Source organism: Dipodomys ordii, unplaced genomic scaffold (genome assembly GCF_000151885.1).
Source record: "Dipodomys ordii isolate 6190 unplaced genomic scaffold, Dord_2.0 Scaffold99, whole genome shotgun sequence".
In the NCBI taxonomy this organism is placed as follows: domain Eukaryota; kingdom Metazoa; phylum Chordata; class Mammalia; order Rodentia; family Heteromyidae; genus Dipodomys; species Dipodomys ordii.
This window is the reverse complement of record NW_012267315.1, coordinates 7559789-7572509: the sequence shown is the minus strand read 5'-3', so window position 1 is coordinate 7572509 and position 12721 is coordinate 7559789. Positions and strand designations below refer to the sequence as shown.

Genomic DNA, 12721 nt, shown 5'->3' with positions numbered 1-12721 from the left:
AAAGCTCGTTTTGGACATGACAACTTATACTTCTCGTTGTTGCATCAGGTCCACCTGTATCCTTAAACAACTGTTTTTTCCCCCTCTCCTCCACAAGTTATACTGACATCAAATATAGTGAAAGCAGGGGTTATACTGTGGGGGAGCAGATCTCAACTTTCTGAGTTGCTAAAATTTTAGACCTGAGCCACTGGTATCCAGCTTTAGTATTGACTCTTATTTAAAGTATGGGTAACTCTTAAGACTGATGAAGGAGGCAGAAAATGGGTGAAGAAAACCTTGGGAGTGGATGAAAGCACATTTTCCTTTATTATTATTATTTATTAATAATATTAATTTCCAGCTTCCTAGGTCTGCTTTTTTTTTAATACTAGAGATTGAAGTTAAGGCCTTGACCATACATACTAAATACATGCTCTGCCACAGAGCCACGCTCCTAGTCTTGTATTTTAACAGGAACTCCTGGTGATTTGTATGTCTTTGCTGTCTGAGAATGTTATTCTCAAACTCATAGGAAGAAGCAGTAAGATTACAATATAGCTCTTAATCCAGGTGACACTAACTTAAATTTTCTTTCTTTTCTTTTTTCTTTATATTTTTAACAGTGTCAGAAGTTTGGGCAGTATAACAAAGATGACCCTACATCTTTTAGGTTATCGGATTCCTTTTCTCTATACCCTCAGGTAAGGAATACATGTTTTAAAAAATAAATATAGAATAAATTGTGATAGAAATAAATTTTATTTTTGGAATACGGTGGAGACTTTTTATGCTTTGAGATACAGGCTATCGTTGATAAAGTTTATTTTCTGATCGTATATCCTCATCTGTTAATGAGGAAATGTGGGTGGTTAGGAGGATTTTATGAGTTTAGTCAAGTATTACATATCTAGCACTGCTGGGTGTTGGTGGCACGCGCCTGTAATCCTAGCTACTCAGGAGGCTGAGATCTGAAAATCACAATTCAAAGCCAGCCCAGGCAGGAAAGTCCATGAGACTCATCTCCAATTAACCACCAGAAAAATGGAAATGGCTCTGTGGCTCAAATGGTAGAGCATTAGCCTTGAGCTGAAGAGTGTAGGGATAGTGCCCAAACCTAGAGTTCAAGCCCCAAGACTGACAAAAAATAATCAAGCAGTGTGCACTCTCTGTAAAGCCATAATATTCTTTTTTTTTGGTGGGGGGGGTCTGGTCCTGGGGCCTGAACTCTGGGCCTGGGTGCTGTCCCTCAGCTCTTCAGCTCAAGGCTAGCGCTCTACCACTTGAGCCACAGTGCCACTTCTGGCTTTTTTTCTTTTTGCTTATGTGGTGCTGGGGAATCAAACCCAGGGCCTCAGGCATGCAAGGCAAGCGCTCTACCACTGAGCCACCTTCCCACCCAGCCATAACATTCTTTAAGCTTGTTTGGAGGTTCTAGCAGGGGAACACAGCTACTCATATACCTTTAAAGACCAATCCTTCAATATTGGGGAAAGTTGTTCTCTTCCACCAAGTACACAGTTTCAGGAGGGCTGCACATGGATCAGTGAGCAAGGAGGAAGAAGACATCCGCCTATTCAGCCAGATTAGCCAAATCAATCTTGGTGATCAGTGGGTGACAGATGTCGCATCCAGATTGCTCTCACTTCCAAATTTCTTTCTTTTTTCTTTTTCTTTTTCCCATCATGGGGCTTGAACTCCAGGCCTGGGTTGTCCTCAGCTCTTCAGCTCAAGGCAAGTGCTCTACCACTTGAGCCACAGCGCCACTTCTGGTATTCCAGTAGTTTATTGGAGATAAGAGTCTCACAGACTTTCCTGCCTGGGCTGGCTTTGAACCATGATCCTCAGATCTCAGCTTCCTAATAGCAAGGATTACAGGCATGAGCCACCAGCCTCCAGCCCTAAATTCTTTATTCCAAAGGACCGTCCCTCAAAAGACAGTGTGCAAAGCAGACAAACTTGGTGCTGCTCTGGTAATGCCCACATAACACTCACCCATTGAGTTCCACCAGAGTCCCCATTCCTAGAAGGACCCAGGATTGGCCAAGCCTAAGGAGCACAGTTGGGAAGTCACCAGATGAGATGGAGTCTAAGATTTTTTTCTGACAAGGCATTCTAGGATAGAGGTCAAAAGCCTAGTCTCTGTAGCTATAGAAGTCCTGGATTAGTGTCCATCTCTACAACTCAAAAGTAGGGTGACTTTGGACAAGTTTCTTACATCTTTGTACTTCAGCTTCCTCATCTATAAACCGAGAAAAGAACCTTTTACATGGGCTTATTGGACAGATTATCTAATTCTTGTCACACTGTGCATTGTATATAGAATGTGTTGAATATCAACCCTGATTATTTAGGAACATATGACTTAATAGTTGAGTTTTAGGATGCTTATAATTCTCAAGGCAGTTCATTTCTCATTCCTTAGAGTCAGCTAAAAGTCTACCCCACCTTTTGTAATCTGTAGGGTAATGAACATATCTTTCTAGTGTAATCTATTGTTCTATTCCCTATTCTTACCTCACTCCAACCTACCAGCCTGTGTCCGAGTCTTTTGCCTCAGTCCTCTGGCCTTTCAGGTATATCCTCAGACCTTGGGAAATCTCCTGTTGGTTTCTCTTCCTACCCCAATAGTGCATTTTTTTATACTGTGGCTTATAACTCAAAGCCCTAAGTGTACTTCTTTTCTCTATGGATTTAATTCCTTTGAGAATAGATGTTCTTTTTCTATAGCCCCGTCCAGGGATTCTGGAAATAAATGTTTCTTTGCTTTTCTCCTTTCATATGAGAGCTTTACCATATCTATAAACTTGATATTTTATTGTTTTGTTTTTTTTTTTGGGTCCAGTCGTGGGGCCTGAACTCTGGGCCTGGGCACTGTCCCTCAACTCTTCAGCTCAAGGCTAACACTCTACCACTTGAGCCACAGTGCCACTTCCGGCTTTTTTTCTTTTTGCTTATGTGGTGCTGAGGAATCGAACCCAGGGCCTCGAGCATGCAAGGCAAGCGCTCTACCACTGAGTCACCTTCCCAGCCCTAAACTTCATATTTTAAAGAGGATTCCCCCCGCCATTTTTTTTTTGGCCAGTACTGGGCCTTGAACTCTGGGCCTGGGAGCTGTCCGTAAGCTCCTTTTGCTCAAGGCTACCACTCTACCACTTGAGCTACAGCACTACTTTTTCTGTGATTAATTGGAGATTTGAATCACACAGACTTTCCTGCCTGGGCTGTCTTTGAATCATGATTCTCAGATCTCAGCCTCCTGAGTAGCTACGATTACAGGTGTGAGCCACCAGAGCCCGGCTGTGAAGTTCTTTATTTGTTGTTTTTAAGTTCTATAAAAATTTTAAAGTGGTAAAAAGCACAACACAGAATTCACTACCTTTACTCTTTTAGGTGTATAATTGTATAATATTAAGTACATTTATGTTGTTGTGCGGCAGAAATTTCATCTTGTGTGTGCAGAAATTTCATCTTGCTATACTGAATTTCTGCACTTATTGAATTAACAATTCTCCATTTCCTTCTTCTACCAGTTCCTGTGCCAGCTTCTGCTTTCTGTCTTTGTGAGGCCAGAGGCTTCTTTTCCTCTATCTGGGCTCTATACTGTTTTGGGGATCTAATGATACAACTATATGCATTTGTCCTTTTCTGTCAATGCAGTTCATGTTCCATCTTAGAAGGTCTCCATTTCTTCAAGTCTTTAACAACAGTCCTGATGAGTCTTCCTATTATCGACACCACTTTGCCCGTCAGGACCTTACACAGTCTCTCATCATGATCCAGCCCATTCTTTACTCCTACTCCTTCCATGGACCCCCAGAGGTAAGTCTGTGTATATCTGTTTTTTTTTTTTTTTTGGTGGCAGTTCAGGGCTTGGGTGCTGTTCCTAAGCTTTTTTTGTTCAAGGCTAATGATGTGCCACTTGAGCCACAGTTCCACTTATGGCTTCTTGGTATCTGTTTGGAGATAAGTGTCTCATGGACTTTTCTGCCTGGTTGGCTTCCAACTGAGAGCCTCAGATCTCAGCTGCCTAAATAGCTAGGATTACAGGTGTGAGCCACCGGCATATGGCAATATGTGTATGCTTTTCTAATAATTACAATCATCTAGTATGTATGTTTTTCTTACAAATATACTTCTAAGGCAAAACTGTTTAAAAGAGAAAAGTCTTTGAGAATTATATGTAATTTAACATTGTTTCTGAGTATTAAAAATTATAGGGAAAGGTCAAAGGACATAGAAAGGTATTCTTTGAGAAAGTAATAAATGTAAAAAAAACTTTTAAATATTAGAGTACTTTGCTTTTTTTTGAGCTTATATTACCTAAGCAATAATTCCATGTCTACTATAGTATTTAAAGAAAAAGCTTTGTGCAAAGAGGTAGGAAATGGACTACTATAAGTCTACATATAGATATATCCTATTGACTATTTAGGTCACTATGTAATTCTTTATTACAGTAGTCTATTTTCTATTTCTTCACACAAAGTAAATAACTAATCTAAATATAGTCACTTAATTTATGTAATATATGTCCTTATATCGACATTACATGAAAACAAAATAGAAACTTATTGAAAGGAATGCTTATTCTGTTTTATGGAGTAGAATGTTGCCTGGTTTGCAAATAAAGCCAATTATGATGGTTAAACTAGTGTGAGAAGGAAAGAAAATCTTTTCTAAATTATGCTTTTTAGAAGCACAAATAAAGAACTATTGGTGTGGGTGACTCACTTCTATAATCTTAGCTACTAAGGAGTCAGAAAGTTTCAAGCCTGCATAGGCAGACAAATCTATGACACTCTTATCTTCAATTAACCAGTGAAAAACCAGACCTAGAGCTCTAGCTCAAGTAGTAGAGTAAGTACAAGCCTTGAGTGAAAAAGCCAAGTGAGAAAGTGAAGCCCTGAGTTTAATCCCCAGTACTGGCACAAGAATAAACAAACAAATGAATGAATAAATAAATAATAAAGAATCATATAGAAATAATCCAAACAATTAAAGATAGTCTTGATTCAATGGATTTCTAGCATAAAACAGAATGTTCCACTTACTTCTGGTTCCTAGATCACAAGTTACTTACTTCCTCTTTGCAATTGGTGAGGGATTATTTTGAGCCTGTTTCTCCTGTACAGAAGAGATTTAGAACCACGGAGCTGGGGAGCAAAGAGTGGGAATGTGTGATGATGGAGTCCTATGCCAGAAACATTTGTGAAGAGAACATTTGTGAACATCATTGGGTGTGGGATTGGGTGTGAGACTGGAGTGGTTGCCATGTGGGGAGAGGAAAAACCAACATAGCTCTTCCTTTTCCTTTAGCCTGTGCTCCTGGACAGCAGCAGCATTCTGGCTGACAGAATTTTGCTGATGGATACTTTCTTCCAAATTGTCATCTATCTTGGTGAGGTAAGATGGTATTATTAGTTATTTTCTAATTACTGTTTTGGTTTTCTTGTTATTTAATAATTTGTTTTTTTTTTGTTTGATTGTTTATTTTTGTGTTTTTGTACCTGTCCTGGAGCCTGAACTTAGGATCTAGGTACTGTTCCTGAGGATTTTTTGTGCAAGCCTAGGCACTCTACTTCTTTTTTGTTGTTGTTGTTGGTGGTGGTGGGGCCTGAACTCTGAGCCTGGGCGCTGACCCTCAGTTCTTCAGCTCAAGGTTAGCACTCTACCACTCGAGCCAACTTCCCAGCCAGGCACTCTACTTCTTGAGGCACAGCTCAACTTAGGTTTTTTGGTGATTAATTGAAGATAAGAGTTTTACAGACATTCCTGCCTGAGCTGGCTTGGGACTGTGATCCTCAGATTTCAGCCTTCTTTTTTTTTTGGTCAGTCATGGGGCTTGAACTCTGGGCACTGTCCCTCAGCTCCTCAGCTCAAGGCTAACACTCTACCACTTGAGCCACAGTGCCACTTCCAGTTTTCTGGCCGTTTACTGGAGATTTGGAGATGAGTCTCACAGACTTTCCTGCCCAGGCAGGCTTTGAACTGTGATCCTCAGATCTTAGCCTCCTGAATAGCTAGGATTACAGGCATGAACCACCAGCCCCTGGCAAATCTCCGCCTTCTGAGAAGTGAGGATTACAGGTGTGAACCACCAGTACCTGGCAATGTAGGTTTTTAGATGACATTTGAAACAAGAACTAGGACTGAGGAAACCCAGTTTACTAAAACAAGTATAACAGGGAGAGAATGATGAAAGGGGGCGACATTGCTCACAAACTGACATGTTGAATTGAAACCCCTTTGTACAACTACTTAAAGATAATTAAAAAATAAAATTAAAAAATAAAATGAATATAGTGGCTTTTTTCTGTTCAGTAAAAGCTTTTAGACCCCTATATTTGTATATTGTATATTATAGAAATTTAACAGACTTTGCTGTAAACAAATCTCAGGTGATTTTTGTTGTTGTTGTTGGTCTTTTGGGACAGGGATAGAGGGAAGGTGCAGGTAGGGAGGAAGGGGGAACAAATATAGTCAGGTGATTTTTATTTTTAATCAATGCTATTTATTTAAAAAATAGGCAACACGCCGGGTGCTGGTGGCTCATGCCTGTAATCCTAGCTACTCAGGAGGCTGAGATCTGAGGATCACGGTTCAAAGCCAGCCCGGGCAGGAGAGACCATGAGACTCCTATCTCCAATAAACCACCAGAAAACCGGAAGTGGCGCTGTGGCTCAAGTGGTAGAGCACTTGCCTTGAGCTGAAGAGCTGAGGGACAGTGCCCAGGCCCAGAGTTCAAGTCCCACGACCGAAAAAAAAAAAAATAGGCAACACCAGTTTATTCTTTCTCAGTATGCTTTTTTTCAGTACACTTTTTGTGTGGAAAAATAAAGAAAATGAACTGCTGTAATAGAGAATTACAGTCAAAAGAAGGAAAATAAATACTCTCCTTTCAGAGTTATATAAGTTAAGTTTGGGCTGCAGTTTTTCTTTGATGACATAACCTGGCATAGTGAACATTACATGAAACTGTGGATCTCTGGGTTGGTTGTGGATGTTTTTCAAGGAAAAGTCCATTTCTCAAAGAAATGGACTATATGCCCTCAAAAAGGAAGTGGCTTCTCTGATTACTTGCATCAGTTTTGGGGAAAAAATTTTTTTTTTTTTGGGTCCGGTCGTGGGGCCTGAACTCTGAGCCTGGGCGCTGACCCTCAGTTCTTCAGCTCAAGGTTAGCACTCTACCACTTGAGCCACAATGCCACTTCCGGCTTTTTTCTTTTTGCTTATGTGGTGCTGAGGAATTGAACCCAGGGCCTCATGCATGCAAGGCAAGCGCTCTACCACTGAGCCACCTTCCTAGCCCTTGAGAGAAGTTTTTTGTTTTTTTATTTACTAAGAAATTCCAGCTCCTCATTCTGAATGAAGTCCCTTCCTTTTTTTAGATGTCACTAATGTCCCAGACTTCCAATATGGGTTTTTTTTTTTTTTTTTTTTTAGACCTGCTACACAACTGTCACGCAGGACTTACTTTCTCTTTTTTTCTTTTTCTTTTTTTTGTCGGTTGTGGGACTTGAACTCTGGGCCTAGGCGCTGTCCCTCAGCTCTTCAACTCAAGGCGAGCGCTCTACCACTTGAGCTACAGTGCCACTTCTGGTTTTCTGATGGTTTATTGGAGATAGGAGTCTCACGGTCTTTCCTGCCCGGGCTGGCTTTGAACCGCGATCCTCAGATCTCAGCCTCCTGAGTAGCTAGGATTACAGGCGTGAGCCACCAGCGCCCGGCAAATCATTATTTTCTTTTTTAGTAACCGCTAAATGGCATGAGAAAACATTTCAGTTTACTTACATTTTGTGATTTCTCATGGTAAAAGTTAAATTTCTCTAACCATTTGCCAAGAAATATTAGAAGAAAGAATGAACGTATTTTGCCCCATTGGGGACACACAATACCCCTATTTTTCATTTTATTTCATTTATTATGTTGTATTCTCATTGCCTAGTTGACACTTTTTCTGTTTTCTTTTCTTTCTTTCTTTCTTTCTTTTATTTTCTTTTTTGTCATTTCTGGGGCTTGAACTCAGGGAGTGTGTCCCTGAGCTTCTTTTGCTCAAGGCTAGCACTCTACCACTTGAGCTATAGCACCACTCCCAGCTTTTTCTCTTTATGTTGTACTGAGGAATCAAACCCAGGGCTTCATGCTTGCTAGGCAAGCATTCTACCACTAAGCCTCATTCCCAGCTCCTTGACAGATTTTATTATAGCATTACCTTCACTGCCAAGAGTGTCCCAACTCAGGGCATGATTGGAGGAGGGGATGTGAAAAGAGAATGGACAGCCTGCAGATGGTTTTCCTTCTAGGTGTGAAATAAGACACTAGTCTGAGCCATAACAGTAGAAAGGAAATTGAAGGCTGGGCGATGGTGGCTCACACCTGTAATCCTAGCTACTCAGGAGGCTGAGATCTGAGGATGACAGATCAAAGCCAGCATGGGCAGTAATCTCCATGAGAGTGAGTGGCCCTGTGGCTCAAGTGGTAGAGTGCTAGCCTTGAGCTGATGAGCTGAGGGACAGTGCTCAGGCCCAGAGTTCAAGCCCCACGGCTGACAAAAAAAAAAAAAAAATTGAAGGATGGCTTGGTTTACCCAGCTCACAGGCTTTGCTAGCTAGTTGTTTTGTGTAGTTATTCAGTCATGACTGAAGCTCTGGGAGAATTGTGTAACTGTCCCCCTTGGATGTATTCTTTTTGCCTACTACTGGGCAGTCCTGCTTTACTTCTCTTGAAAATCCCCAACTCCTCTTTCATGTGTGTGTGTGGGTGGGTGGGTGTGGGTGTGGGGTTGTGAGTGTGGAGCTTGAACTCAGGCCCTAGGCGCTGTCCCTGAGCTTCTTTGCTCAAGGCTGGTGTTCTACCACTTGAGCCACAATTCCATTTCTAGCTTTTGGTGATTAAATGGAGATGAAGTTTCATGGATTTTCCTGCCTGGGACAGCTTTGAACTGTGATCCTCAGTTCTGAGCCTTCTAAGTAGTTAGGATTATGGGTGGGAGCTGCTAGTATCTGACTGAAATTTCTCTTTTGTGACATAAAAGTTTCTCATTGGAAACCAGTTCTAGATGGTGGTGTGGTGATGGTAGAAGAATGTCAGAAGCATTGATGAAGGGGCCTTTAGTCTTTCAACAGCAGTTGTGTTTGTTTTGGTGTAGACTATAGCTCAGTGGCAGAAAGCTGGATATCAGGACATGCCTGAGTATGAAAACTTCAAGCACCTACTGCAGGCACCACTAGATGATGCTCAAGAAATTCTACAGGCACGCTTCCCCATGCCGCGTTACATCAACACAGAGCATGGTGGCAGTCAGGTGGGTGAGCTGAGTTTCAGCCAAATATTTCAAGATCTATTTTTATGGCTATAAATCCAAACTATTCTTTTTTTTGGCGGGGGGGTCCAGTTGTGGGGCCTGAACTGTGTGGGTCTGGGTGCTGTCCCTCACTCTTCAGCTCAAGGCTAGCGCTCTACCACTTGAGCCACAGCACCACTTCCGGCTTTTTTGTTTTTGTTTATGTGGTGCTGGGGAATCGAACCCAGGGCCTCTTGCATGCAAGGCAAGCGCTCTACCACTGAGCCACCTTCCCAGCCCCCAAACCATTCTTTTTATGTGGTGGCAGAAATTGACATATAGGTGATCTTCCAAGTATGACTTCTTTGTCTTGCCATTCTGGGAACTGAACATGGGATTTGCTAGGCAAGCTCTCTACCACTGAGTTACATTGCCAGCTGACTTCTTTGTACATGAAGATGCTGACATCAAGGTCTAGGATTAACAGTGTTTCAGCCCGTGGGTTTAAGCTAAAGAAATAGGTTCCTATATAATAATGATTTCTCATTTAGAAATGAGATTTCTCATAAAGAAATGGTATGAAAGTTTGTCTTTCTTTTTTCTATTATAGCAATGGCACTTTTAATCTCTAACTTTTGTTTTTTTAAAGGCTCGATTCCTTTTGTCCAAAGTGAACCCATCTCAGACACACAATAATCTGTATGCTTGGGGACAGGTAAGAAATTGATAGATATTTGGTGAAGGTACTAGGCTATTTATTTTAAAAACTTGTTTTAAATTCCTATAAAATGGGACTCTTTGGGCTAAAGACAGGTTAACTTAGATTTGAATATTCCACTAGGATGGGAAAACTTTGAATGGCATAGTCACAGTGAGAGTTGGGGTGCTGCCTGTGTAGATTCCCTTTTATAGCATACAGCATAACCTGCCAGGGTCAGATCAGGGACTAGCACTGCTTCAACTCCCTGCTGATGTGGAGCTCGCCTCCAAGGGAGTCCTCAGCACCATGGAAGGGTTAAAATAGAAAGGCATATTCTCAAAACCATGTTTTCAGTGGGCAGGGATGGCCTTGTTTATGTGGATCAGGAAAGGGTTTGCTGAGGAAAGTTGATAGTAGTTTGCTTGGCAGAGGTTGAGGTGGTGGGGAGCACAGGTGACAAGAATGTTCTGAGGCAGAAAGGTACTCAAAAGCACATGAATTTTTTATTTTTATGTTTTATGAATACAATATATTTTGATCAGTGTTACTCCTTTCAACAAAAACTCAAACATAAAGTCTCTGCCAGTAAGACTTTATTGTTGAAAATTTCAGGAAACTGGAGCACCTATCCTAACTGATGACGTCAGCCTGCAGGTGTTCATGGATCATTTGAAGAAGCTGGCTGTCTCCACTGCCTCTTAAACTGAGGATGTGACCAGGATATTGGAGAAAACACAGTTGTGAGCAGATCATGTCCCAGTTATTTATAAAGGCTTAATTGCATTCCTTTAACTTCTGACAGATTTTAATAAATAACCAAAGGAGGTTTTGTTTGTAAGTCTGAAGATTATAATTTATTTGTAATCCTTTTCTATGTCCCACTTCCTGCCCATGAAATTGTAAGGTCGTAAATCTTTTGGTACTTGTAGTTGTTTACTTGCTTTTTGTAGCCTAACTTTAGAGTCTGTATAAAATCAGAGGTAATGGATTTTGTCAGCTTGTTGAAATGAAAACATTGATGATCATGCAGGAAATAAATCGTTGAGGAAAGAAAGCACTGGCTAAAATAATGCTAAAACAAATTTTACCTCCTGAGGTCTCTGTGTGTGATGTGACTCTCTCAAAATAGCTCTCTGAAAAACAGCAATCAGGATGAGTATTATAGCAGGAGATCCTGTGGTTCTGTTTGTCACTAGTGTGTTATACACAGCCATTCATGAGAAAAGAAGCAGGTAACTGAACATAAGCATCCTAGTGCCTTTCATCCAGGCCTGAAGCCAGCCTTCCTCAACCACTAAGCCTTAGTCTCCTTCAGATCCAACAGGGTGTCTCTGCCTCAGTATCTCAAATTCAAACTGCTAACTAAAAACACAGCAGTAATCACAGCCCATATTCTATATTTAAATCAATATTGTTTAGAAAATAAAATATGAACGTTCTTCTTTGTGCAAAACAAAAAAGTGTTTACTGAACTTAATCCTTGTTTATATCTAAATGTTAAGGGGTCAAGGAAAAATATGGAATATGTAGGACTGTTCTGATAGAGCATGGATGGGGCACTGTGCTGCCTCACATGTAACTCTCATGTCAGCAGTCCTGCCCAGGTAGACACCAAGAAGGGCTGGTGGCCTGATGCCAGTGGCTCATGCCTATAATCCTATCTACTCAGGAAGATTTGCGGATTGTAGTTCAAAGCCAGTACGGACAGGAAAGTCTGTGAGACTGTTATCACCAATAAATTATTTAAAATACTGGAAGTGGAGCTGTGGGTCAAGTGGTAGACTGCTGGCTTTAATCAAAAAAGCTCAGGGACAGTGCCCAGACCCTGTGTTCTAGCCCTGGTTACTGGCATACACACATAGCAAAAAGGCTGATGTGCATAAGTGGCTCCACCAGAGTGTGGCACACTTATCCTGGGCATCAAGTGAAAGAACTTGTACAGGTACTATTTTTCCAGTCAATGTAATGTACACGCACACACAGACACACACACATATCTATACATACTACTCTGATATATGTACACAAACACATATATTACTTTTGATTTTATATGTGTTTGTTTAAAAACAAAATAAACATTGTACCCTAAAGAGCTTATAATTAATAAATGCTTTTTCCTCACTCCCTAAACTTATATCTGCTCTTCAGAGGTTAACTGTTCAACCTTACATGTTTTTGTTGAATTTTAGCCAATTATCTTTCAATTCCTATTTTCAATGGATGTAGATATTAAGACCTTCCTTCCACACTCCAGTTTGGATCAGCTATGCCTTTATTTTTATATTATTAAGTGATAAAATGTATATTCTGGTCTATAACAATAATTCTATTTTTTTGTTTCTTAAGTTTATTGTGGAAACTAATAAAGAGCATATATACAGTTTAATGATGTAAATATTGTTCATATGTGTATTGAGTATTATGTTTTTTCTTTCTTTTTTGTTTAGTAAGTTTCTATGTCACTTGACAAGATCAGAGTCACTTTTCTTACATGTCATCATTTCACAAGTTGGCTTCCTTCCTATTTGGATTTGGATTTTCTTGTTTTGTGGGGCTTTCCTCCAAGATTTTCTTAGTTTTTGGTTGATGTTTGAGAGAAGTTTTTTTTTTTTTGGTCCGGTCGTGGGGCCTGAACTCTGGGCCTGGGTGCCACTTGAGCCACAATGCCACTTCCGGCTTTTTTCTTTTTGCTTATGTGGTGCTGAGGAATTGAACCCAGGGCCTCATGCATGCAAGGCAAGCCTCTACCACTG

The 12721-nt window shown here is 40.7% G+C and overlaps 1 protein-coding gene across 1 annotated transcript in view; it reads left to right on the top strand.

Moving 5' to 3' along the window:
- Positions 1-11060, top strand: part of Sec23b (Sec23 homolog B (S. cerevisiae)) — a 41056-nt gene extending 29996 nt beyond the window's left edge. The window contains 6 exon segments of the mRNA XM_013027113.1: positions 606-683; positions 3640-3801; positions 5299-5385; positions 9131-9286; positions 9915-9980; positions 10578-11060. Of these exon segments, the coding sequence (XP_012882567.1) occupies positions 606-683; positions 3640-3801; positions 5299-5385; positions 9131-9286; positions 9915-9980; positions 10578-10667 (639 nt within the window). The 3' untranslated portion in view covers positions 10668-11060.
- Positions 11061-12721: the final 1661 nt, after the last annotated feature.